Genomic DNA, 27,500 nt, shown 5'->3' with positions numbered 1-27,500 from the left:
AACCCCAATAGAAACCATCATAGAAATTCGAATGATTTCTACTACAAATACCATTACAAACCATCAGCTGTTAACCATTCAAACAATTACCATTATTGGTCCTTAATGTTATCCACGAGACATTTATAGATCCATGCTAGATTTTTATGGTTTCCCGTTTAGAAAGGAGTCAAACAAGGAACCTAAGTCAAACTAGCAGGCTAAGAACCCTTTAATGAACTCTTTTTTTAGGTATTAAAAAGAAAATATTCGCAAATAATTTGGAATTTATAGTATATACTTGCCCATTTAGGGGGGAAAAATGGTTCTTCTTTAAAGGGTTCCTTGAATAAATAAGAGGGCTTTGTTATAGGATTGTACATAGACGCTCTAAGGTATCCACTAGACATAACATGCCACCAAACAAATTACCAGTAGAGACCCACAGGGACTATTACGGTTTCCATTAAAACCAATACAATTTATATTATAACCACTAAAACCATTACAAATTCTATGAAAATTTCTATTGTTTTTTGTTCCTAGCAGGGCCGTTACTATAGAATCTGTAATGTATTAGTATTAATATAAACCTGTGATTTGAACTGTGTGTTAGTAGAATAATTTGTAATTATTATCCATAAACAGACTCACTTGCGATCATTATGGTTTTGGAGTTGCCACCCAGGCTGTCTTTGAGGAGCCAGGTGAGGACAGAGTCTCTGTAGGGGATGAAGCAGTGTCTGCGGCTGCTGCTAGACAGGGAGCTGGACTGACTCCCAACCGTGCTGGCTTCTCCCTCACTCAGCATGCTGTTAATGCTCTGACTGCTACTGCACATCTGAGAGTTCTGAGCTAGGGGAAGACAGACCAAAGACATCAAACGGGGGGGGAAGCAAAATTCTAACAACGATAATAGACAGAAGTTTATTGAGAAGAATATTGCTGGAATTTCCCATACCAAGAGCAGATATGACAATTCCCAGAGTAACTAGAGACTTGTTGATGTTGGCTCCTTCAGTAATCCGATCCCGGCAGTAATTAGGATCTGCTCTTTCACTGATAGACAAGAAGAGGCACACCATGCACAAAAACAGTATGAGTCCGAAATAAAAAAGGAGCTCCACTAGGGGGCGACATGATCGTTTTGTAGACAACATCAGAAAATAGATTAACACTGTTGGGTTAAAAGGTCTTTAAGCAGCTGTACAAAAATATATATATATATATATATATATATATATATATATATATATATATATATATATATATATATATATATATATATATATTTTTAACAAATTCACCAACCTGCCAGCCAGGTCCACTAAGTTGATCTTGCTCACTATTTCAGATGGAAGGTTATTCTCTAGTATCGCCTACAAAAGACAATTTATCCAAAAGAATATGTAAGTCCAATTCATAATTCAAAGCAACAGATAATATGCAGGAGCCATTACATATAAAGGACTTTTTACTAATAGCTTATTCACGTCAATTAAATGTGTAATAAAAAAGAACTTTTCCGGTAACCATGATCCCATGTAGATAGTTGTTGTATTTATTGGCCTGATTGAGTAGACGTGTAAGTGTGCTCTCACAGTATTGTTGATGGATTTACTTCTTTAATTTCATTTTTCTTCAGTAACTGCTTTATTCTTGTCAGTGTCATGGTGGGTTAAATTACTCATTTATTTATCTTTCGAGAAACCGATCCAACTAAATTTGCCAGAAAATATTGAAGCAACACTCAACACTGAAGTATCACCAGTCACCTCTGGAGTCAGACCAGTAGCATTTTGGGGACAAAAAACAAACCACTAGCTAGCTAGAATCTCGTGTCTGTTATAATAACCATTGAAAACAACGTAAAACTCTCCATTTGAGAAATTTACATTTAGTTGGCGGCATCCATATTGAACCGTATGCCTTGTAAATCATACATTAATGCTCCTCCATTGTTGCTACTCTACTTAGTGTACTATTAAATCTAGCACTGGCTGGGAAATGAGGGAAACACCTCACAATCTCTAGAAAACCCCTCCTACTTTCACAGGTGCTGCTATGATAACTGGGTTCAGGAAATCAGTTAGGCTTTCTCACTGTTCAGTGACATAGTAACATAAAAGACCACATCATTAGTATTCTGACACAAAGTCTTACAGGTCACAAAACTAACACTTATATAACAGGATTTGCTCAATTGGAAACTAGGGCAATGCTGATGTTGAACAGATGTGTGAGTAAGACCTGTGTGTACTGGATGCTGAAAATCGCATGTGATCGGCTGCTAGCATCGTGAACATGTGTGGCAGCTGTGATGCGGTTAGCGATGCCCTCTTCCAACAAATCTGCTGCCTGCTTGCTGTCCTCCACCACATGCTGAGTGAGACCTGGAATGCACACACAGTATAAAAAAACATCTTAAATCTTTCTTTTTTTTAATACACAAGGCAACTTTATTCTATTTGCAAAGACAGTCCTCTGCTAATGAGAAACACTTAATGGATCAGTCAGGAATTTGTGCAGCCCTTTAATTATGACGTGAGTAATTTCAGCTAAAGCCCTATTTGGAATGAATTACTTTTACAAGGAGAGGAGAAAGTAAAGTAATTATTATTACTGGAGTATCTGAGATTTTATTCTCGTGATTCAGTCTTGATCATGGCAGTACTTTTTATGAACTGTGTGTGCATGCATCTGAAAAGATTTTGGTCCATTTTCTGTACTGCTCATCCTTATTGGGTCACGGGAACCCGGAGCCCATCCCAGGGGGCACGGGGCACAAGGCAGGGAACACCCAGGATAGGCTGCCAATCCATCACAGGGCACAATCACACAAACATTCACACACCCATTCATACACTACGGACAATTCTGGACATGCCAATCAGTCTACAATGCACGTCTTTGGACTGGGGGAAGAAACTGGAGTACCCAGAGGCGCTAATCGAACCCTCAACCCTGGAGGTGTGAGACAAACATGCTAACCACTAAGCCACCGTGCCCCCAGTAATAAATAATAATAATAATTATAAATATTTTTAATTTTATGAAGGGCGGCTTGGTGTTTCTCTCTGGGCCAGGACTTGAACTTGGGTTGGCAGCATGGGAGTCAGACGCTCAGTCTGTGAACCACGGACGGTCGGTGGCATGGGAGTTGGACACTCTGTCCATGAGCCACAGGGGAGGCGAAGCAAGACTGGGCATAGCAGACTGCAGGCAGGCAGGCAGGGTGAGAAGTGAACAGGTAGACAGAACGTTCTGGAGACATGTGACTGGAGAACCGGGGTTTCTAAGCGCTGCAGGCTGATAAGATGATAAGGAGCAGGTGCATTCGCTGATTCAATCAGGTGGATGAGCAGAGCGGAGCGCCACACCAAAGGACACACACGAGCACAAACAAACAGGAAGAGAGGGAGGGACAAACACAGGAAACACAAGGAAAGGGAAAACAGAGATACACAAGGAAACAGGAAAAACTGGAGCCTTGGCCAAGACTATGACAAATAAATCTTAGCCCATATTAATAGTAGTTTAAGGAGAGAGAGAGAGAGAGAGAGAGAGAGAGAGAGAGAGAGAGAGAGAGAGAGAGAGAGAGATTGATGTGGACTGTGTGTGTATTCCACTAGGCTTTCTACAGCCACAGGAAAGTGAGGTCATTTCCTTTTGCTGTTCAGGGCTTTCTCCTGATATACACAATGACTGGATGCTGGACATAGGCCAAAAAAGGAGTGGGGAAATTGAAGCTGGACCAAAGCACTGCTCTTTAATGACACCAGATGTAAACAGAACTGTTTTGGTTTGTAGCTTTTTCAGGTTTGGTTGTGTTAACCAAATGAATCTAATTCCTATTTCAGTTTCAATCTAAACAGCAGTTTTTCTTACAACTCTCACCCTGCACATATGGCCCTTTTTCTGGGTGCTCCCTCACACGTAGGGCCGCTGGCTTTTTCTGGTCCGGCCCTCTCAGCAGATCACGCACCCGCTCATTGTAGATCTCCAAGAAACTGGAGATGGAGAGGGAGGGAAAATGAATAATCTCCTTACAACAACTTTCATGCCTAAACAAAGAGTGCATAACCTACTGCTGGGTCATACATAGGACACAAATACACAAACACATGTGTGCAGTGCTCTCTTACCTAACTTCAACTCTGCAGTTCTGTCCATCAGGAGAGTCTATACCAGATTGAAACAGCCCCTGAAATTATGGAATGAAAGAAACCCTGGTGAAAATCCTCTGTATGAACCAGAAGTGATGATTGCAAAATATTACATTTCATATCCGAGACTTACTTGACAAATCCTTGGCGTCAATCCAATAGAATCCTGCATATGGAAGAAGGGATGAAGGGGTTACATTTACGCATTAGATTTAAGTCACCTGCCATAGATGTGTACTAGGCAAAGCCTGTACTGTGTTACTCACTGGATTGCCCATCATGGTGTACGTCTTCCCTGAGCCCGTCTGTCCATACGCAAACAGACAGACATTGTAGCCTTCAGTTGCTCCAGCCAACACGCACATACCCAGATCCTGGAACACCTATAAAAAAGGACACTGAACCATTTATTTTTACATCGACAGCTCTCTCCTTTTTCATTTTTTTAAATTTTTCTAGATGACACGAGACTCCACTGGACCAGTACAGCAGTTTGCAGGGACCACAGAAACTGCATTTTCACAAGGACCAGATATTAACGGAACACATTTTATTAAGTATAGGACAGCAATTAATTTGCAGAATGTCTTGTTGACATTACTGTACTGGCTTCAGATATTCTGTAACTATCCACAGCTCTACAATGATCGATTATGAACTAGATACAGTTTGCTAAGTCCACATGAATTGCATTTGCGTATAGGAGATGTGATTTGAAGTCAATATTGGGCTGTTAACTGGCGTGCCAAGGTATTTCTAGCCGCCTTGTGTCACTCATGTGATCCGATTGTTTCAATCTCTTAAGCTGGACTGAAATTTAGGCTTCAAGCTCTGAAGCTCGTTTGTTTTCTGACAAAATACCTGAACGGGTTGATAATCATCAGCACCTGGAATGCAGTAAAGAGTAAAAGCAGACGAAGATGGAGAGAAGAGAGAGGGAGGAAAATAAATGGTTCTGAGGGTGTTGGTATGAACATGTGGAGGTCCTGAACTCAAGCTGCTCCATGTGTTTTCATTTTTCACTCTCCTTACTGAGAAAGTGGCAGCAGAGTCCAGGACATGCCCTTCACACACACTGGCAGGCTAGCACAAACACAGACAGCACATCATTCTCTGCATACACAGCATTTGGACTTCATCAGACACATACTGAGAAAGGTGCTAGTTTTACTAGCTTTCCAGGTCAGATTTACCTCAGGAAAACAGATCAGATCCATATGGATATTCTATACGAGAACTTGCAGGTCTGAAGTAGTCAGCCTAAATGGAGATCATTTTTAAACACCCTTTCATTTCAAGAAGAATGAATAGACCATTTGTGTGCAATAGGGAAGTTAAATAGTTCAAAGCAAGGATGCAAAACCAAATGCTTTTTCAGGCCATTCGTAGATCAAATATTGACATGGTGCAATTCTACAATAGTGAGACGACAAATGACCTTGTCTACGTGCCAGTCAAGCTCCAGTAACACATTGACAGCCATGGTATGATACATGTGACCACACTCATAACTATACGGTGGAGAAAGTGAAGAGAACTCACATCTGGCACACCTTCAAACAGCTCTTCACCTGCCCTGCTGTGTACAAAAGGTGTGTGAGTGTTTAGGTAAGATAGACAAATCTGACCTCTGCCCTCTGAGAAAGTTGTAAGTCAGCAAAATAAAAGTCACTCTGTTCACTAACACTACTAAGCTGGATTGATGTGGTCTAGCAGTTTCCAGTTTCCACCCTCCTAGTGGGCTTTCTGAATAGGGGCTAATTGGCATGCAATCTACAGGATGAGTGGATCAGCAACAGCTTTCTAAAGAGTGCTGGCACACTTGTCCACTTTTCTCTTAATTAGCCTGAGCTTGACTCCTCTGCCTTAAGAATTCAATGAGGAGCTTGTTAAAAATAAAAAATAAAATCACACTTCACTGGGCTAGGGTCACTTACAGATTTCACAAGTCACGGCACAAAAAGACTCTATCTCTTTGTGAATTTAACATACTCTACTGCAATACATAATAGCCTAGAGCCATGGTTCTGAAAGTGGGGTCCAGGAACCTCCAATCCTGTACGGACTGGTCTGAGAATTCTGGTTCATCTACATCATCTGAGTTCAGAATTGGTCTCAACTAGAGTGTTGAGTGTAGTGTGTTAATCCCATTTGCCTAGTTATTATTATTGTTATTATTTGCACCCGCCTTCTCTATATTTTTCAACTAATTTAGTTGATTCTGTTTCGCTCCCAAAAACATAAACAAACTAGCAGCCCAATTTGAACCACAGCAACCCTGACCAGGCAATTACTAAGCATGAGTGAATGAACATTGTAAACGAATTACAATGTACAGGGACAAAAAAAAGATTACTTTCTGTAGGATCCCAGACCCAATGCACTAGTCACAACTAGACACCATGTAAACATTTCTTGCAAGCTTGTGGATGGGATAGAATAGAAAAAAAAAACCCAGAACAGCACACCTATTCTTATCTGCATTTGTATCAGTTCAGAACACATAATATCTTGATTAAGAATCATATATTCATATTCACTTACATGCCTACGCTCTATGTATTTCAGCATATCATATTCAGCATATCTCTATTTACCAAGGGAGCTCTATTCCTGCCATTTCACATCATTATAACAGTATTAATATAACATGTCGTGCATGGAAATAACAGCCTCCAGTGTGCGCAGAACTGAGGTTCGTTTTAAAGTAGAGTCGAGTCTCTGAAGCACATCAAGTAGTGAAGTTCACTGAGGAGACAAACGTGCAGCCAGCAGTGATTCGAAAGACTAAATACTGCCATCAACAGGAAGCTCATGGCTCTCTGAGCCTGTGTTCAAGTGTATGCATGTGTTCCTGAAGGAAATCCATATAAAAACAACAGCACACATACACAAGCCCTAGTTGGCCTCCCTTTTCTTGCCCCAGCCTTAAAAAACCAAACATGCTCATACCAACTGGGACCAAGTGTAACTCAGAATACAGCAGATACAGAATACAGCAGATATTAGGGAGGGAACGTGAAGAATCAAGAGGTTTAGTCCAAAAAAATAAAAAGACCCTTCAGTCAATCCAAGGGTATACCCAGAAGGTCAAATGACCTTATATATTAGGCAAAAGTTGTCGTTCCATAATACACACCAAACACAACAGTGGCCTCAGTAACATAGGTTAAGGTTATGTACAATAGACTGAACAGGTTTATAAAGTAATGCTTATAAAGTCACAGAAAAATCGAGAGGAAAAAAGCAGTGGGGAGAAAAAAGAACGCCTATAAGACATGTGTAATAAGTCCACTTTAGCAAAAGCCCTTTAATCACTGTTTGTGGTGGACTGCACAGAGGAGACTGGTTCATGAGGCTGACCCAATAGCAGGCCCTAGGAAACTCCTTATTAGTGAGGAAAAGCAACTGAAGTCTGCTGAAACACAGCCTAATAGGTTACTGGCACTATATTAAACTGAGCCAGAGCTAAATTCTGATGAGCTTGTGGTGTCAGGAGAACACGTGCCCTCACACACGACAGTTTGCCTGAGAGCTATATTGAGACGAGCATGCAACACACAATTAAATGACTTCATTCTGAAACTGAGAGAGCAGATCCAGCTCCATAATATTCACAGTTTGTGGCAGCTTCATCCCAAACTGCATACTACAATTATAAATAGTGTGCCAAATGGAGACTGTGGAGATGAGATGATTATAACTGACAATCTGATGATTTTGAGATAGTGAACCACCTTCAATAAGGTCAAATACATACAGGTTCTCGAGAAAGTCACATGCTGGCTGCATGACGTGACCTACACCGTCATATAGGTTTTACTGACATTTCGCACATTATGAATTCAAGTATTTTAAAACCTGCAGAAAATTATTAGGAGCTCTTAAGCATATTAGGACTGGACTGAAATATACACTATATGGCCAAAAGTTTGTGGACACCTGACCATCACACCTATATGTGAGCTTTCCCTAAATTGTTGCCACAACATTGGAAGCACACAATTGTATAGGATGTCAGTCAGTACGTTTACATGGACAACAATAATCCAATATTAACCCGATTAAGACAATACTCTAAGAAACTACCATGTAAACAACCTTAATCTGATTAAAGTCATACTAGAAGTAAACACAAATCGAATTAAGACGTGGAGTATTCCCATTTTAGTCACATTATCGACATGTATTACAGATATTTAAACACCTTAATCACACTTAAAGTCATGTGAGAGTTTTCACCGCATTTTGCGACAGGACACGTACACACACGGCAGTGCTCAACTGTTTGACGGCAAGCAAGAGAGCACGGCTGCGTCCGAAACCGCCCACTAACCTACTATAGGCCTGTAGTAGACGAAATACATGTATCTCGGCTACTATACAGACGGTAAGTACGCGGTTTGGGACGCAGCCAACAGGTTCAAGCCGTTGTCTATTTGCACGTACAGCATGACAAATAATTAACCACACTTGAAGGGTTCGCAAAAATTTTAAGTAAAAACACACAAAACTGTATACGGTACCATAACGAAAATGAACTGTATGTTGATACGTGAAATTCTGGAGGGAACGTCGGACGGTGTGGCGTGGGGACGTAATGACGTGTGCTGTTAATCTAATTATTCTAAAAGCAACTCATGTAAACACCTTAAATCACAATATTGTCTTACTCAGAGTAAGGTCAATAATGAGATTACTGCTGTCCATGTAAACATAGTCATTGTTGGCTGCAGCATTACAATTTCCCTTCAGTGGAACTAAGGGACCTAAACATGTTCCAGCATGACAATGCCCCTGTGCACAAGTCAAGGTCCATGAAACCATAGCTTGCCAAGGTTGGAGTGAAAGAACTCAAGTGGCCTGCACAAAGTCCTGACTTTAACCACACTGAACACCTTTGGGCTGAATTGGAACACTAAATGCACCCCAGGCCTCTTCACTGGATATCAGTGCCTGACCTCTCTAATACTCTTGGCTGAATGCACAAATCCCCACAGCCATGCTCCAAAATCTAGTGGAAAGGCTTCCCAGAAGAGTGGAAGTTATTGTAACAGCAAAGGCTGGACGAATGAGTGTAATGGTCAACTGTACCCAAATGTTTGGCTACATACAGTAGTATGTAGTAGTATCTCAACACTGCAAGCAGCAACAGCACAAGCTTCACCTATTTCCTAACAATCTTGTTCTAACTAGTAAAATCCATTTGTGAACTTAAAGGTTGGGCTATTATCTCACAAACACTTATTGGGACTAAACTCTCTCAGTGTAGCAGATTAATCATGAAAAAGTGCAAAAGGTGGATGAAGTTTGGATAATTTTTTCATGATACAGGATACAGGATATTTGTTCTTAGTGACTTCAGCCAGGCAGGTCAACACTGGAAAGCTGTACTGGACAGCTGGCAAATAACTTAAGCCCCATGAAAAAAAGGAACAAGTGGTGACAAATGTGAAGTCACCGGGAAATTATGTGCTACTAAGAATTGTAGTCATTGTCTATAGATTATCTCTGTTTTAGTGTTATGTTTGAACATTATTGGTTTCATTTAGCCGTTATGCCAAGTTCGAGATCCTGTTTATAGCTTCATGTGAACCAGTGAAAAAGGGACAAGTGGGATACACAAATAGTCAGAGAGAGAGAGAGAGAGAGAGAGAGAGAGAGAGAGAGAGAGAGAGGGAAAGAGAGACTAGGAGGGAGTTCACTGGCTGGCACTGACTCAACTCGCCTCATCAGGCATACTTTCACAGAATTTTGTAGGTCAAGTTTGCATGGTGGGTCAGAGAAGAGGGGAATGGCATTTACCAGCCACCTGTTGCTACAAGTGGCCATCTAAATCAAATCAAGGCCAAATTAAGAGGCAGAAAAATTTTGACAGAGTACACAGAAAAATGTATTCATGTGCAGCAACTCTTTTGAGGGTTAAACGGCTTCCGCACCCTGTGGGATGATTTAAAACTCCACACTGGAGGCATGATTATGCATGGACGGCACGGGGTGCGCTCTGCTGCTACTCAATGGACAGTCATCGTTTCTGGAGCTACGGATAAATGCTGTAAAAAACCTCATTATTGCTTTTGTTACTGTGTTTACTAAGTAAAATACAAGATCTTCTGTTTCCTCCCCCATTGATAATAACTTTTTTTTTTAATGCTCATCCACCAACCCAAAATTCAAATGTCAGTCTGTGAATAAGTTAACCAGAGTGTGTGCAGTGACGAAGAAACGGTCGCTGGCATGCAATACACACACAGTGCGTCTATTATTTTTCAAGACTAGCAGTGCATCAAACCTCACACTCAATCCAAAGGAAGAGAGGGAGATATGTGTGGGTCGGTGTGTGTGTGTGTGTGTGTGTGTGTGTGTGTGTGTGTGTGTGTGTGTGAGTGAGAGTGAGAGTGAGAGAGAGAGAGAGAGAGAGAGGAGAAAAGAAGAGAAACAGAAAACATAAGAGCTGACTTCACTTGGAAAAGAAAACCAGCATTGTGTGCCGGCTTTTGACCAGTGACGTCCACGCAGTGCAATCTTTCATTTAAGCAGCTGTGCTGTTGGCTGCAGAGGGGTCTGGAATTCCCTCTTCCCTCCACCCCACAACAATCTCCACTTTCAGCTTTGTTTCTCAGCCTAGCTCATGAGCTGCACACTCGCAACAGTGCATTTGTTCTAGGGCTCACATGTACCTCCTGCTTAATACACAAACTAGACGAGATTTTCGAAACTGCCTAAGCTGTAAGCTCTGAGCATATGGGCGCAACAGCTGGCTTCCATTACTCCTCTTTATCTGCTCTGCTTCATGGCCTAGACAACATCCCCCATCTCTGTGACTCCTTCTTCCTGTTCCATCAAAACTTGAATGTATACAGACCTCCTTCCTGTTCATCTACATCATCTACGAGCTCTCACTGTAAGAATCACTTACATTTTCATACATAGTCATATCAAGGTCAGGAAAGTGAAGAATGAAAGACAAAGACTGAAAGTGGAGCTGGTTTCTCTTCCACTGGCGGATTTATGGTGAAACGGTCTCTCAGGACTGACTCCAGAGAAATGCTACGGCTGGTGAAGTCTCAGCTTACGGCTGCATGCTCAAAAGCAATTCAACAGCAACAGGCTGCTTCACAAGAGCCTGGCGATACATTCGAGTTCAAGAAAACTGGACTGAAAGATTTAAACCAGTCATGGTGTAAACATTGCTACGGAAGGTGAACGCAATTCGACTGCCATTACGTTGTCTATTATTATTATTTATTTACTTCTGTCTATTTTTTTGTTCCAAAGCAGTTTTAACATGTTAAATATAAAAATACTTCCCAAAAAAAAAAAAACCTTCACACTTCAGAGAAATTGTCTATTTCTGTGTAAACTGCAGATACCTTCCATATGCCAAGCTTTATGGCATAATCTGTATGGACACAGGTTTTAACCAGCAAAAGGAACTGCAGGCTATTGTTCTGCAGCCACTTTCGGTTGAACTTCCCCATATAGACGTGACTCTAAGATGTGTATGCTACAGTAGCTCAACAAGCGTTACAGTTATTTTCAGTTTAAGGCCCACTCCTGCCTCATGAGCATGGGAAATTCCGATTCATCTGATATTTGTGAGAGATCAGAAAACACAAATGAGACGACATCAGACTAAGATTAGAATCGAAGCTAATATTATAAGATGCATGAATTCAAATTTCAAACATTCTTACGTATTAAGGATGGTAATTCATAGACAATTTAGGACTTTTAAAAGACCCATGGACACCCTGGAATTTGTATTAATCCCGTGGAGGTAATAAACTGCAGGCTGAGTCTGAGCCACTTTTGTAGCGGTATAATGTAGAGTGAATCTGGTTCCTCAAATTTTTGATCGTTGTTGTGATGATTTACTGACTATGCAAATGAATCAGGTGACTTCTAGCAACTTCTTGAACATGAATTACCTGCTTTTCCATGCAGAGTTGGCTACACTGGTGAATATCCCAACACTGCACAGCACACAAGAGAAACACCCACTTCTAGCTTATACAGTGCTCTCCACTAGGCTGTGAAAATTGTCTTTATTGTTTAACCTTGTTCAAACAATTCATTAAAATACTCTGCTCTCATGGATATCAAACAATTGCAAACACAACACAGGTTTATCACAAAAAAAACAAACAACTTTGATAAATATATTTGTGCAACAATTATTGGCACTCCATGAAATCATATGAGAAAAATATATTTGAAGTACATTCCCATTTATATTTTACTTTTTTTTTTTTTTTTTTTTAAATACACCTGGGTGACTAGGAACAGGAAATTGTTCAACCATAACTTCCTGTTTCACAGGGGTATAGATATGAGGTAACACATAGGCCAAATTCCCTTAGTCATTCATAACAATGGGTAATACCAGGGAATATAGCTGTGATGTGCGGCAAAAGGTTGTTGAGCTTCACAAAATGGGAAGTGGCTATAAGAAAATAGCACAAGCATTTAAAATTTCAACCATTTCCACCATTAGGGCAATAATTAAGAAGTTCCAGTCAACTGGAAATGTTATGAATCAATCTGGAATTGGATGTGTGTGTATATTGTCTCAACACACTGTGAAGAGGATGGTTTGAGTGGCCTTAAACTCTCCAAGGATCACAGCTGGAAAATTCCAGAAGTTAGTTGCGTCCTGGGGTCAGAAATTTTCCAAAACTACAATCCAAAGTCACCTACATCACCACAAGTTGTTTAGAAGAGTTTCAACAAAAAAAGCCTCTACTCTCATCCAAAAACAAACTCAAGAGTCTTCAGTTTGCCAGACACTACTGGAACGTCAAATGGGATCGGGTTCTATGGTCAAATGAAACCAAAATAGAGCTTTTTGGCAATAAACACCAGAGGTGGTTTTGGCACACACAGAGAGGGAGCCATATGGAAAAGTACCTCATGCCCATGGTTAAATATGGTGGTGACTCTTTAATGTTTTGGGACTGTTTTTCTGCCAGACGACCTGGACATTTTTTTAGGATAAATGTCATCATGGACTCTATCAAATATCAACAGATATTAAATGAAAACCTGACTGCCTCTGCCAGAAAGCTTAAAATGGGCCGTGGTTGGATCTTCCAGCAGGACAATGATCCAAAACATACATAAAGATCAACACAAAAATGGTTTACTGACCAGAAAAATCAAGGTCCTGCCATGGCCATCCCAGTCCCCTGACTTGAAACCTATAGAAAACCTGTGGGGTGAACTGAAGAGGAGAGTCCATCAGCATGGACCTCGAAATTTGAAGGATCTGGAGAGATTCTGTATCGAGGAATGGTCTCAGATCCCTTGCCATGTATTCTCCAACCTCATCAGGCATTATAGGAGAATACTCAGAGCTGTTATCTTGGCAAAGGGAGAAAACACAAAGTATTGACTAAAAGGGTGACAATAATTGTTGCACACCTATATTTAACAACAATTTTTTTTATAAACCTGTGTTGTGTTTGCAATTGTTTGATATCAATGAGAGCAGAGAATTTTTGTGAATTTTTTAAACAAAAGATCAAAAGGTTAAACAATAAAGACATTTTTTTCACAGCCTTCTTTGCTCATATTTACCAAGGGTGCCAATATTAGTGGAGGGCACTGTATATGATGTTAAAAGTTAGCATGCAAACTAGTTACAAGCATGCTAACTAGCAAATAGTATACTATTGGCACTATTGGAATGCCAATCTATCACAATTAAAATACACCTGTTTTCATCTTAAATGCCAATTCCCTGTTAACAAATACATGCCATGTTAGTATCACATAAGACTTCAAAGGAATGACTGCTTGTAGAAACCCAACAAACACAGAATACTTGAATAACATTAGCATTTAGTTCCCACTTTGGTATTTTTTGGGAACCTGATGAAGGTGAAGATTAACATGTGCTTCCTCTGAGCTGTGAATCTAGCCAACCGCATCTTTTCAACCTAACTATCCTCTTCTAAATACACATTTATAGATGCCAGTAATTGGCTAGTATCACCGTGATTGACAAGGGTGGCAGAGTAATGCCATCCCACCCAACCAGGAAGCTCCCATGGATGACTATGGCATCGTTGCGATTTATACTCGCCCACTTAAAGTATTACCCACTTAAAACTATTACTGTCCACTTAAAGGATTATTGTTAACATAGTGAAGTCCACACATGTGAATGAAGCAGCTCCTGCTTCCTCCTAGAGGACTATAACAAGTCTCCCCCACTGACAAAGTCATAGGTCATATGAGGAATGTCTGCTTCAGGCCTATGCAATAATCTCTGACTTTGCACAATTGAGAAAATGAGAGAGAGAGAGAGAGAGAGAGAGAGAGAGAGAGAGAGGAGTGATGCCTGCCCAGTGACAATGACTGTGTGTGTCAGAGTGGGGTTTCAGGCATAGCATACAAAGAGCAGTTTGAGGAGGAACACTGAGGTACAGAAAGCCTTTTGCTCACATAGAGATACACGTGAATCTAATCGGCCCATTACACAAAACAGATTTGTGAAAAATGTAATTAGATCTAAATTAGATCAAACTGGACAAGCTATAAGAAACATCCCTGTGACTCGGATGGACATCCTAGAGTTTTTTGATTCATTTGCAGGAAGATAGTAGGCAACTTGCTTCCAGAGGTTTTGACTATCCTCTAATTCCAGAGTTGCTTGACTGGCATGCATCAGCCTCCACAACCCTAAAACACAGCTTGTCATCGCTACAGTGACACGACAATAGCTACGTTTACATGGACAGCAGTAATCTAATTATTGACGTTATTCTGAATAAGACAATATTGTGATTAAGGTGTTTACATGAGCTGCTTTTAGGATATTCCTTTCATGTTCCTGTTTTACATGTTATAGAACATAGATCGATTAACGGCACACGTCATTACGTCACCGCGCCACACCATCCGATGTTCCCTCCAGAATTTCACGCATCAGCATACAGTTCGTCTTCATTATGGTTCCGTATACAGTTTTGGGTGTTTCATATTTAATTTTTTACGAAAGCTTCAACTGCAGTTAATTATTTGTCATGCTGTACGTGCAAATAGACGACTGCTTGAAGCTGTGGGCTGCGTCTGAAACCACATACTTACCTACTATATAGTAGCTGAGATACATGTATTTCACCTACTATATACTGTAGTAGGTTAGTTTCAGATGCAGCCGTGCTCTCTTGTTTGCTGTCAAACGATTGAGCACTGCCGTGTGTGTACGTGTCCTGTCGCAAAATGCGGTGAAAACTCCCACATGACATTAATAGTGTGATTAAAGTGTTTACATATCTGTAATGCACTATGAAAATGCAACTAAAATAGGAATACTCCACACGTCTTAATTCGATTTCTGTTTACTTCGAGTATGACTTTAGTCGGATTAAGAAATCAGAAATCATTGTTTACATGGTAGTTTCTTAATCAGAGTATTGTCTTAATCGGGTTAATATCGGATTACTGTTGTACATGTAAATGTACTGACTGTTGGGGGTAAACATGGATGAGATGGCACTCACCTCCTCCTGTGATGCATAGTTGGGTGCCTCGGGGTTCACCGACCAGTAGCAGTAATCAAAGCCAAACTCTAACACTCTCTCTCTGGAGTCACCTGGAGCCTCGGCTCGCCCATCCAGACGCCCATCCGGCTGTAAAAAGAAAAATATGGCGGAAAAAGAGAAGGAGAACTAAGACCCAATGGAGAGAGTGTGAGAAAACATCATATCTCCACTGCCAAAACTCCAAAGCACCAATGAGGTCATATCCTAGGAGGGAGTAGTTTAAGCATCAATTACTGATACCAAACACATGTGTAGCCAGCATCCTTTCATTATGCTCTTATGAAATGACAGATAATAACTCATAGCATACAACCTTCTCATAAAATCTCATTTGTAATTTAAGATTTCTAAAGAAACTGGACCGTTTCTGCTGGAACTTTTACTCCACTTTAACAAATGATGCAAAAATCTAAAGTTAAAATATGTTGCACAGCCTGTACTTGGGTGGTCGACAGCAGAGCCTACGGCAATAAAGTTCCACTCCATTCTACAACAGAAATAAATGATTTGACTATTCATGAATGGCTCTCTGCTGACATTTAGAAAACCGCTGTTCCATTTAGCGTCGGCATAAAGCGGTAAACACATCACTGCAAATGTGAAATGCACAGACAGTCCTCAGCAGTTTATCTGCTCTATTAAACAGATCCGACCTGCTTCAATGGCCATCCAGCTGTGTCATTTATTTACACCATGTCATGTCATGGTAAGACAGCAGGGAAAGGAGCATGCAGAAACATGCCACTCGTCACCAATGGCAACGGTGTGTTTGCAGTTGTAGTGAAGCACTTTCCTGGCTCTGTTCAGCATGAGTTACCTCACAACTCTACACGGCTTTACTACAGCCATTAAACCTCTGCTGTTAAATTTAGATCCAGCCATTTTTACAAGCGGAGCTTAAGTAATGTGCCTCATTACTGCAATACTTGTGCTATTCATATTTTATAAGACTACAGATTTGTAAGGCAGGATGCATACTAATACTGTGTATAATACCAGGCATATCTAACTTCTCTGCATTCTAATGTCTCCCTAAGGGAACCTTGATGTTCGACCAGCTTCACATTTGATATGAAAAAACAATTCAACGCTCTAGAAATTTTCACGTATTTACCACCACTTTATCCAACGATTCTGTACCTGCAGCCAGATAATACGTTCAAACTCTGACTGATAGCGCAATCAGAATATAAACGTTCATGTATACACCTCAGTCGGAATAGTCAATTGACTGAGGCCAATCTGAATAAGGTTTCTTTTGGACTGAATGAGGCGGGTAATCTTTTTATTTATCTATTAAATAGAAGAATAGCCTTTGTATCTGAGTACTTTATCAAAATCTGATGATGTGATGGACATCTTTTTAATGCAGATGCTGGATTTGAATTGGGGGGGGGGGGGGGGGTGTTTAGAAAACGTCAATAAAACTTGTATTCCTTGTGCAGTTATTCCCAGTTGAGTTTAATGTGAATAACATTTGGAATCTGCAATTGTAAAGGGTTTGTTCGGACTGGCAAAAATCTTGCATAGAATTAAGCAGTCTGTGTGTGTGTGTGTTTGTGTGTGTGTGTGTGTCTCTCACTCTCTCTCTCTTTCTTTCTCCAGCTGTGTATAGCCTCTTGTCCATGCCTGTACAAGCCAATCAGCTCACTCCATCAACTGCCCTACAATCTCTAAATAATCTCTTATCTGTCATCTCTTCTTTGGGACAAGAGTAAGCCAAAGCCTTTGTTTTTGTTTCCTCCCGCTTTCTCTTTCCACACTGACAGCAGCTAACCCCAACGCAGCCTGACTTCTCTTCAAGCTCCACCAATGTCACTCGAAGCCGTGTTCCCTCCTCTGGATTCCTGTAACTGTTTACATACTAATTCAAACCCTGATACTTGGCTACATAGGCAACCTGAAGGTATTCATCAAATCTCAAACAGTAGCTCAATGGCCATTGATCTACAGGTACAGCTCAACCTAAAAAAGAAATACAGACAGAAGTTTCTCTGGCCGTCCATCTCTGTGTTTAAACACATAGTGAAGACCCACATCTAAAATGAACATGAGAAATGTCTAGTGAATTCTTATGCTGCAGCCTTATGACTCATGTTACTCTTAATATCTTTATAGTGAAGGGATGATTTGCACTACGGCATGCCATAACTGTAAATGTAAACCAGATGCAAGACTTCAGTCTTTCCATTAGTTCATTAAAGAATTGATAAATCGATAAAATCGATAATAATCGATTATAAAAATCGTTGTCAACGAATCTCATTATCGATTAGTTGGTCTGCGCGCTGTACGTTTACTCATTACGTTACTTCTGTTCTGAAAGCACGCTTCGGAGAGTAAATACTAAAGTTGTGTCCTAAATGACGTACTGTGCACATACACTATGCACTACATACTCTACCGTCCAGTGTTTCGGCAGACCCCTAGTGGTCAGTGGTGTAATTGCAGGGGGTCTGAAGGAAAGTTTTCAAAACGTTTAAATAATATAATTTTTTTTCTTAAATGTATCAAAATATATTCAAATGAGATGTTTTAAAATTAATCAATTTGGTTATTCGCGTGCATTCACAAATATCACGTTAGCTGAGCTGACGATCGTTAGTTGATGGATTTATTTTAAATTTATTTACAAATGAAATGATAATTTGCAAAAACCTATAAGTGGTAGACAAGTTCAGGTGTCACATTGATGGATAAAATAAACAAAAGATAATTCAGAGAGTCAAATTAAATGTCACACCAACAATAAAATGTAATTGAACCAATCCCTGGGGACTGTAAACAACACGTTACTACAAAAGCAATGTCATTAAAAATGCACAGGTCAATCAACAAAAACAGACACTTTGAGACATTCTGACACACACAAACATCCCATAAATCATTTTATATAGCGTTGGTTTCAGTCAGAACACTGAGGTATGGAATTCAGGGTTAGAATAAGCGCATTTCTACACTGTTTACTCATGTTTAACTACATGGCTGTTAAGTGAGTAGGTCTGTGTGGAAGCTTTGATGAGGTGACTACAAACCAAATGTTTGTATGTGTAGTGGGTACTTTCAATAAACAGCAGTGTAATCGTGCAGGAAGTGGACAATCTCCACTCTAAGCTTCCTGTTCACGTGATACCCCGAGATCATCATTGCGCTCAAATCTCCACCCACCCCCCACCCCCGACCCCACCCCCACACACACAGTGCATGTGTTTACACTGGTTTATTGTATTTCACTGAATCTCCTGCTATGTATTATTGCTCCATTACATCAATTATTTTCTGTGGTTGAAACTGCAAAGACTTGAAACTCAGAACTTACCTTCACATTTCTTACTCTCACCACTTTGTCATCCACCTGTACTGCTATTCTCCCTCCATCCACACTTTCCCTGTGGGACAACACAGAAGCAGCTGATAACATCCGACATCTGATATAACATCTGCGTATCAAACAATTATGTTTTTAAAACAAGAACGCTATGTTTTGATCGTTCCAGTGCAACTGAAGTCCAGACTGTTTTGTGCTGCCACTACACAGGTTTAGATTAAGATTAATGCACTCATTCTAATATGTTATTGTTTCCATAGAAGGGATTTATGAACCTATTTTAAAAAGTGTTGATGTGGTAGAATCTTTCCTGTGAGATGTTTATTTGACATTTTTTGGAAGGAGTTTCCAGTGTCAGCACTTTAGGATGGAGGGCTTTAAAGTTTCTTGATAACACGATAAGCTACATTTTTGTCTTATTATCTTCAAAAAATAGAAAAAAAACATGGAGAGAATGACTGTTTAAAGCTGTTTACAAGAATTACAAGAATAACAAGAATTAAATTGGTTCATGAACATTCCATCACATGAAACATAACCACAGGGTGTCCCAAAAATCTCCATACATTGGAGGAAAGGAACACTTTTTTGCAAAATTTTTCACACTTCCTTGATATAATTTAATTAAATCATTCTCATGGCTGGATCGGGAAGCTGTCGGAAGGTTGCGATAGACTTGAACAAGAAACATGGCAAACACATCACACACGACACTGTTGCCAAACTTATCAACAAATTCAAAAAGACTGGAAGTGTTGCGGACCGACTGAGAAGTGGACGGCCACAAACATCCACTGACGAAGGCATTACCAACGTGGTTCTGACCTATCTAGTCCCCTATGTATGTATGGAGACTTTTGGGCCACTCTGTATAAATGGATAAAATATGATGTCATTCTTTAAATAAAAACACTGAGACTTGGTAAATTGTTGGAGTATAAGAGGGATAAAATGCTTCAAGAATCTCTAATGTTGGAAAATATCCTCCCGTTGTTGATTATTTCCTGTTACAGTATGCCATGTCGAGTTTTATTACTTACTTAATGATTAGAGAATACACGTCAACCCATTAAAAACATCGTCGGAGCCAGATACATATTCCTCACGTTCACAACTATAAACATCTATTAGTTCAGAGTAGTAACTGAATACTAGGGTTTAAGATGAAACCTTAAGGCATTAAGCCAAAATTCAAATGAAAATGCTTTTCCTCAATAAGGCAGTAATCTCCAATTCCTCCCTGGTGATCATATTTATCAAAAATAGAGCTGACTCCATACAGACGAGTGAAAGCAGTGTGAAGTGGTTTGGCTCTGAGACTCTACTCTCGCTGTGTTGTGCTGCACTGCAAACTCCAGAGTGTGTGAAACAGAAATGAAAACAGATTAGTGAACAACTCCGCCGTGAGCTGCACAGCTGAGGGAAAGCAAACTTGCTACGAGTGTGTGTGTGTGTGTGAGAGAGAGAGAGAGAGAGTTAGAGAGATTTAGTGAGAAGAGCAAGGACAGCTGTGTGTGCATTCCAGCTGTTCCAGACTGATGCAAGAGAGTGAAATTTGAAGTCGGTCCCAAAAGTGTATCAATCTGAATTTTGAAATGCTTATTTTTTTTTATTTCTCTAAGAGATGTTCAGGTCTGCAGGGTGTATCAGAGAAAGGATTCATTTTATTCCCTACAATCAGTGGTACCAAGCAGATTTCTCTTTTTTCTGCCAACCCTTAAGGCAGCCCTGCCCAAAACCTCAGCAGCCTGCCTTCTCGGCTCCTGGCCATGAGGAAGATTTATAACGGCGTCACGGATCAAAGCTTGTCCAGATGTATATAATATAAACAAAGATTGTTGTGCATAATTTCCATGAAATGCCACTTGTCACAATGTTTGCTTCTGACAACTGTGTACTTCAGTGCTAGTAGCACTAGCTTTAACTGTTATAATGCGTTTTGATTAACTTTGTTCTTCCTATAACCGTCTTTGCCTTGTTACTGGTTCTGGTTTGATGGAAACTTGGTGGAAGGCTTGTGCAACTTTTATAACTTGTGGCTCATTTAACAGCTGTATGCAGTTATGTTTGGCTTCACTTCTAAGCTCATTTAGATACAAGATTCTGCCGAATGGATGATTACAAATGTCAACGTACCACAACAGAACACACTACTTCTTAATGAAACTTTAATTTGACAAAGATAGGAAGTATGAAAAGAGGAAAGAGAAGCAGACCCTATTGTCACTGAACTCTATATCAAACTGGGCTTATTGCAAAGACATGTCTATTTGCATAACAGGAACAGTAAGACATGAGGTCATCCTTTGTTATGGACGAACAGTTTGTGGGGACATTTAAATGTCAAAACGCTTGCTGAAAAATCCAGCTCGGTCTAACAAGTCGAGCTGGTCAAGCATTTCACTTGTCTAAACTGATTCATGAATATTTGATGTCGAATTTTCTAACCGTTTTAATGTTGTGTTGATTTCTTTAAATCAGCTTGTTGTTTTAGTATTCAGAAACTCTTCTTTCTACCAGCACTTACCGGCTGTCAACCCTGCTAAAGAAAACAATAGAAACCGTCACGGAAATTCGAATGGTTTCCACTATTATTACCATTACAAACCATCAGTTAATCATTAGCATTAACATTTTTTGGTCCTTAAATGGTATCCACTAGATATAACATGCCACAAATAGAAGACAACATATTATCCGTAGAGACCCAGAGATCATTACAATTCGGATAATAAACACTAAAACCATTACAAATTCTATGAGGGTTTCCATTGTTGTTGTTTTATTCAGCAGGGAAAGATGATCGATCTACTAGTTTCACCTGTGTTTAGGCAGGTGGTAGCTGGTCAGACCAAGCACGACTTCTCAGCAGGGAAGTCCAAAAACGCAGAAAGATTGGGCCCCACTTTCTTTACCACTTTTATCACATTAGTCTCACCCAATGGAGAACTTTTGGGAGCCTGTGTTTTGGTCTGTTCCAGCTCCAGGTACAACTTAACCATGTGGTGAAGAACATTTTCACTGGTACAGTGGAGCTGGAACAAATCAAAATGTGAGTTATACACAGGTCCCTATAGACTGGGTTGGAAAGAAATAAGTATTCACCCCCAGAGCGAGTCTAAACCCAACATCCTGCAGTAATTTAGCTCATGCTAGAGGGTGGAGCAATGCTACTACCTCATGTCTGGCTTTAATGGTGCTGTTAAAGAACCGAGGGGGGAAATAAGGCACATTTTCCAGAAGTTATCAAGGCAGTCTTTGATTGCGCCTATAACATCCCTGCTGTAAAAAAAAAAAAAAAAGAAAGAAAAAAAAAAAAAAAAAGGACACCATGACAGAAAGGCTAACGGTTTCCACTATAAATACCATTACAAACCATCAGCTAACCATTACCATGTCTAACTTAAATGCTGCTGTTAAAGAGCTGAGGGGGAAAATAAAGCACATTTCCCTGAAGTTCTCAAAGCAGCATGTGATTGTGCCTACAACGTCCCTGCTGGAAAAAAAGAAACCATGACAGAAATTCTAATATTTACAAACTATTACTGGTCCTCAATGGTATACCAACAGAAGGCAACATATTACCAGTAGTGGCCCACATGGACCATTACAGTTTCCATTAAAACCAAAACAATTCCCATTTTAACCATTACAAATTATTTGAGGTTTTCTATTTGGGGTTCTTGTTCCAGCAGGAATGACTGGACTTTTATACGTAAACACTGGACACTGGACGTTGAACTACTGATATGAAAGTTCCAGTGGGGGGACAAACAACTAACTGGAGCATATTTAATCCACAAATGAAGACATTTTCCTTTTAGAACAAACGGTAAATAAACTTCAACAGGCAAGAAGAGGAACCGAGTCGTTGTGTCTGCTGTCAGCGTGCTCCAATTCCCACACATAGCAACACCACCAACAAAAGCTCTCCGTTAGCACTTTCACCAATAATATTAAATAGAAATAAAATATAACCGAACAGGAAGCTTATTACGGTTGCGCTCTTTCTTACCTTGAGTTTAGAGGACGGACTCGAATTGCGACTTTCACGTTGGCCATTGAGGTTTTCAACAGGACAGAGGAGGAACTGGCCGCATTAAAGTGTGGTTAAATGCCACCTGATAAATAGATCATCTTGATAAAATGAAGGGCGTCGGCAGTGAGATTTCAAATCCATGCTGTTCATGGCAGTGTGGAGGAAGAACCCAACAGCACCAGAGCTGCGCGAACAACCGCACTGAAGCTGGAACTTCCTGCCTCCTCCAGGGCTCACTGGAGGAGGGACAGAGCTCAGTGCCAAACAAGCACTGTGGACAACCATGCAGTCACTTCATCAATTATTTAAACAATAACGTACTCAGACATTTAAATGACGGTTATTAAAATTAAAAAATAAAAATGCACTCAACGACATCCGGGTTTTTTTCTTCTTCTAAATATATCTTATTGAAAAGTTGCTGGACTGTACAAGTGTGTGAACAAAAAGCATCAAAGATGTCAAATAGTGAAATGAGGCATTACTGATAAAAAGCACATGCAGAAGATAGTAGTAAGTTGAATTTATTAATGAACATTTGAATCTATAATATTGCATTAATATGACTTGTTTTCAATACAAAGTTCAGTCCAACTTCACTTACAAAAAGATCAAGTAATTTGTCAAAAATGAAAACCGTATTAAACCTGTTTTTAAAAAATGCATTCATCTTCAGTAACATCTTTATCCTGGTCAAGATTGCTCCGAAGACTACACCCATGAAAACTGGACACAAGGCAGGAATAAACCCTGGATGGGACAGCAGAGCAGCATGCTTGCACACACACACGCTTTACATTAACACCTAAGGGCAAATTAGTCTTACATTTTGCATCTGCATTTTTCACCGTCAGCCATCAAGTGTCGGTCCATCCAATTTCCGTAACATTTATCCTAAACAGGGTCGTGGGGGAAGCCTGGAGTCTATCCCAGGGAACTCGGGGTACAAGGTGAGGGACATCCTGGACAGGGTGCCAACCCATCGCAGGGCACAATCGCACACACATTCACACACTACAGACAATTTGGAAATGCTAATCAGCCTACAACACATGTCTTTGGACTTGGGGATTAAACTGGAGTACCAGGAGGAAACCTGTCAAGGTACACAGGGCAGAGACAGGGTTGAAACCCTCAACACTGGAGGTGCAAGGCCACAGTGCTAACCACTAAGACAACGTGCCCACCCCCGAAACCACCCCGCCAGGGGTGTCTAGGATGCCAATCCCCAAAAGAAATAATGACCAGCAGTAATGTGGTCCGCATTGCACATACATACTCTCGAACACATTTTTTGTTTGTGATTTGGTGAAATATCAAAACTGACTGATGTCATTTAAATAAATCCACATGAACATAAATAACCAATTACAAAACATTTATTATATTTTTGATATTAAACATAGTTTAAAATCAACTGATAACATTAAGTCCAACATGAACCAAGTGTCGGTTAAAATGCATTCCAAAGCATTCTGAGTAACAAACATTAATATATAAGAAATACATCTAGAATATGGATAAGATGATAAGCACATATAATCAGATGCACGACATAAATGCGTTAACATGATGTAATTGTATATCAATGCAATTTTCTGTAGCCTACTGCATATAATTTTAGGCCTAGATATATAATTTTCAAAAATAGGTGTATAACATGTCCCCTGCACCTCGGTTCTGGACTTACTCACCTATGTGTCTTTGAGATAGGTGCATTCATAACCATAATATCAATACACAGGTGATACACACTATATGACCAAAGGTTTGTGGACACCTGAAAATCACACCCATGTGTGGATCCATAAAAACATGGTTGGTTAAGGTTGGTGTGGAAGAACTTGAGTGGCCTGCAGACAGCCATGACCTCAACCTCACCTTCAAGATGAACTGGAACGCTGACTGCACCCCAGGCCTACTCACCCGACATCAGAGTCTGACCTCATTAAAACTCTTGTAGCTGAATGAGCAAATCCCCACAGCCATGCTCCAAAATCTAGTGGAGAGCCTTCCTAGGAGAGTGGAGGTTATAACAGCGAATGGGGGGGAACAGAATCTGGAATGGGATGTTCAAAAGCACACAGGAGTGTGGTGGTGATGGGGTGTCCACAAACTTTTGGCCATAGTGTACTTCAGACTCAAATCTCTATTAAAAGCTAACTGTACTGCCCAGATCTATTGCACCACTCCCCTTACCCATTAGGAAGGATTATACAAACCTTTCCAAAAGCTCTCAGTCAAAATGATGGCCAAAATGATAAACGCATATTTTAAATAGCTTTTCCCCCTGAACATAGCCTTCTTTGTACATCCCTATTTCCATTAAAAAAACACTGATACTTAAAGAGGAATCCAAATCTGAGGTGCAAACAGATTGCAAATGCTACTTTGAAGAACAAATGCTATACTACTGCGCCACCAGCAAATCAGATTTCAGTACACTGTAATTGGCTCAATCAAGGGCATGTACAAGATGCAGGCTTAGTGCTTAAAACCTGTGAGGACGTTTAAACAAAATTTGCTGTGCACCAAAAAATTTTTTGGTAAGTGCTTTCGGAGTATCAAATGCTAACCAGGTAGGAAACCGAGTGTTTAAAATCGTTTTAAAAGCAAACAGAAGCTAAAGTGAGCTTGATTGTTTTCCTTTGTATATTCCATGTAGTGTAGGTGTCGTCCTCTTTTGGTCACTGGGAGATCTGCAGCATGTCACTAGATTTCACTAAAGGCACTGGCTGAGGAGAGGCCAGAGGCAGCTTCTGAAATTTCTCAATGGATTCCTACAATAAAGCAGACATAAATGATGACACAGTTCCTGTGACTATAAACATAATGCTGATGAGCTGATTTTCCTTGTGGTGTGTGTGTGTGAGACCATTACCCCTGGAAAAGATAACTCTGATAACTTTGCCCAGTGAGAGCCCACTTCTTCCTCTCTCAGAAGGCCTTTCTCTATAAGCGTTCTAACGAAGAGCAGATAGTTATATCTCTGTAAGGACAGATAAAAGAAACTGGATTCAAACTGCTGTAACCACACATAAAACGAAATTAATATCAGCAGAGTCGAGTCTACTGTGATTGGTGGTCACCTGAAGGTCACTGGCGTTGATAATGGCGGTGAGAGTAGGCTCATTGTAGAGAAGGTGCAAAGTCACACTGCCAGAGGAAACACACATCCACAGAACAACCAACTCATTCAATAAAGGTCCAACATCGGCTTCTTTCCTGTTATCCCCAGCTGAGGACACCAGGGGTAGCTCTCCAGAAACTGCAAACACATGCGAAACAACATTTTACACTAGGAATGGTTTGGGATTTTTTTTTCTGGTTTATCATACGCATATACATTCCGTAAACAATCACCTAGCTTGCAGGCCAACAAGACAGTGCAACGCAACATCATCTGCTCAGCTACTGAAGACATGAACTGCAAACAGAACAGAAAGGGGGGGGAGATAAGCGAATAATAACAATAGCTACAGAATATCAAGATGATAAATGAACGGAAACAGTCTGCACCTTTCTACATCTTAGTGTCTGTCTCACTTTATCTAGCAGTGAGTCGATCTGTTGAACTGTACACACTTCGTCTTCAGACCTGGGCCCTACTGCGATGCTCAGCACCTCCTGAAATGAACATGTGTCTAAGTATAAACAAACTCTGACAACAAAACAGAAACTGTCCTCAATTCACTGTTTTAATTCACTGTTATGCAAGGCCCTTTTAAGTTTAATAACCCTACTGTTACCAGTACACATTTTTACTCATGACACATAAGCGACATTTACCACAGTGAGTATCCCATCTGTACCTTTATCTCGTTAATAACATCTGATGCCAGCGGACCTTTGTGGGAGCAATCTTGTGGGCATGAGGACACAGCATCCTGTCCTGAAGAGCTTTTCTGTGTCTGGACACTCTTACCAGATCCTCTTGCGTCCACAGACTCGGTGCTCGCAGGACACGGCACATTCTTCATCGCCCGTTCGAAAGTACTTTTCCACTCCCTCTTTATAAGAGCTATAGAGAAGCATATGCATATATACTTCTTCACTTATACTACACAGGGGTCGTACCACAATAACCAGCAATGCATTAAGTTCACTGTGCGTGCTTCGCTACAGTACTTGTAATATTGGAGGAGAGCCAGCTGCAGGCTTTCTCAGTTGCCAGACGTGTGGTGATGCTTTCAGCTGTTGTGAGAACCTGCAAGACACAAGTTCTTTAAGGAGTGCTGTCACCAGAAAGAACAGGTTAGACATGAGGCTACTTACAGCTCGAGATGTCTCATCAGGCAAAAGAACCCTTACAGCTCTTGGAGCATTCTCACTGCAAAACCTAGTACAGGAGACACAAGCACAGAAAAGTCGAGGGGAAGAATAAATAAATAAATAAATAAATAAATAAAACACATTCTCACCTATGCATGACTATA

General features: G+C 40.3%; 2 protein-coding genes across 2 annotated transcripts in view; both read right to left on the bottom strand.

The window, feature by feature from the left end:
* Window positions 1-23,258, bottom strand: part of stard9 (StAR-related lipid transfer (START) domain containing 9) — a 41,998-nt gene extending 18,740 nt beyond the window's left edge. Inside the window, exons 1-11 of the mRNA XM_047157634.2 lie at window positions 23,041-23,258; window positions 19,017-19,086; window positions 15,656-15,784; window positions 4,412-4,528; window positions 4,279-4,311; window positions 4,125-4,183; window positions 3,877-3,989; window positions 2,230-2,372; window positions 1,291-1,358; window positions 941-1,038; window positions 634-834 (exon numbers count right to left, since the gene is read on the bottom strand). Of these exons, the coding sequence (XP_047013590.2) occupies window positions 634-834; window positions 941-1,038; window positions 1,291-1,358; window positions 2,230-2,372; window positions 3,877-3,989; window positions 4,125-4,183; window positions 4,279-4,311; window positions 4,412-4,528; window positions 15,656-15,784; window positions 19,017-19,086; window positions 23,041-23,087 (1,078 nt within the window). The 5' untranslated portion in view covers window positions 23,088-23,258. The remainder of the gene's footprint in view (window positions 1-633; window positions 835-940; window positions 1,039-1,290; window positions 1,359-2,229; window positions 2,373-3,876; window positions 3,990-4,124; window positions 4,184-4,278; window positions 4,312-4,411; window positions 4,529-15,655; window positions 15,785-19,016; window positions 19,087-23,040) is intronic.
* Window positions 23,259-24,425: 1,167 nt separating this feature from the next.
* Window positions 24,426-27,500, bottom strand: part of cdan1 (codanin 1) — a 15,516-nt gene continuing 12,441 nt past the window's right edge. Inside the window, exons 21-28 of the mRNA XM_017477011.3 lie at window positions 27,340-27,403; window positions 27,193-27,271; window positions 26,877-27,085; window positions 26,584-26,691; window positions 26,428-26,491; window positions 26,154-26,332; window positions 25,946-26,053; window positions 24,426-25,844 (exon numbers count right to left, since the gene is read on the bottom strand). Of these exons, the coding sequence (XP_017332500.1) occupies window positions 25,752-25,844; window positions 25,946-26,053; window positions 26,154-26,332; window positions 26,428-26,491; window positions 26,584-26,691; window positions 26,877-27,085; window positions 27,193-27,271; window positions 27,340-27,403 (904 nt within the window). The 3' untranslated portion in view covers window positions 24,426-25,751. The remainder of the gene's footprint in view (window positions 25,845-25,945; window positions 26,054-26,153; window positions 26,333-26,427; window positions 26,492-26,583; window positions 26,692-26,876; window positions 27,086-27,192; window positions 27,272-27,339; window positions 27,404-27,500) is intronic.

The sequence above is a fragment of the Ictalurus punctatus genome, chromosome 9 (assembly GCF_001660625.3).
Source record: "Ictalurus punctatus breed USDA103 chromosome 9, Coco_2.0, whole genome shotgun sequence".
In the NCBI taxonomy this organism is placed as follows: Eukaryota; Metazoa; Chordata; class Actinopteri; order Siluriformes; family Ictaluridae; genus Ictalurus; species Ictalurus punctatus.
This window is presented reverse-complemented; position numbering and strand designations above follow the sequence as displayed.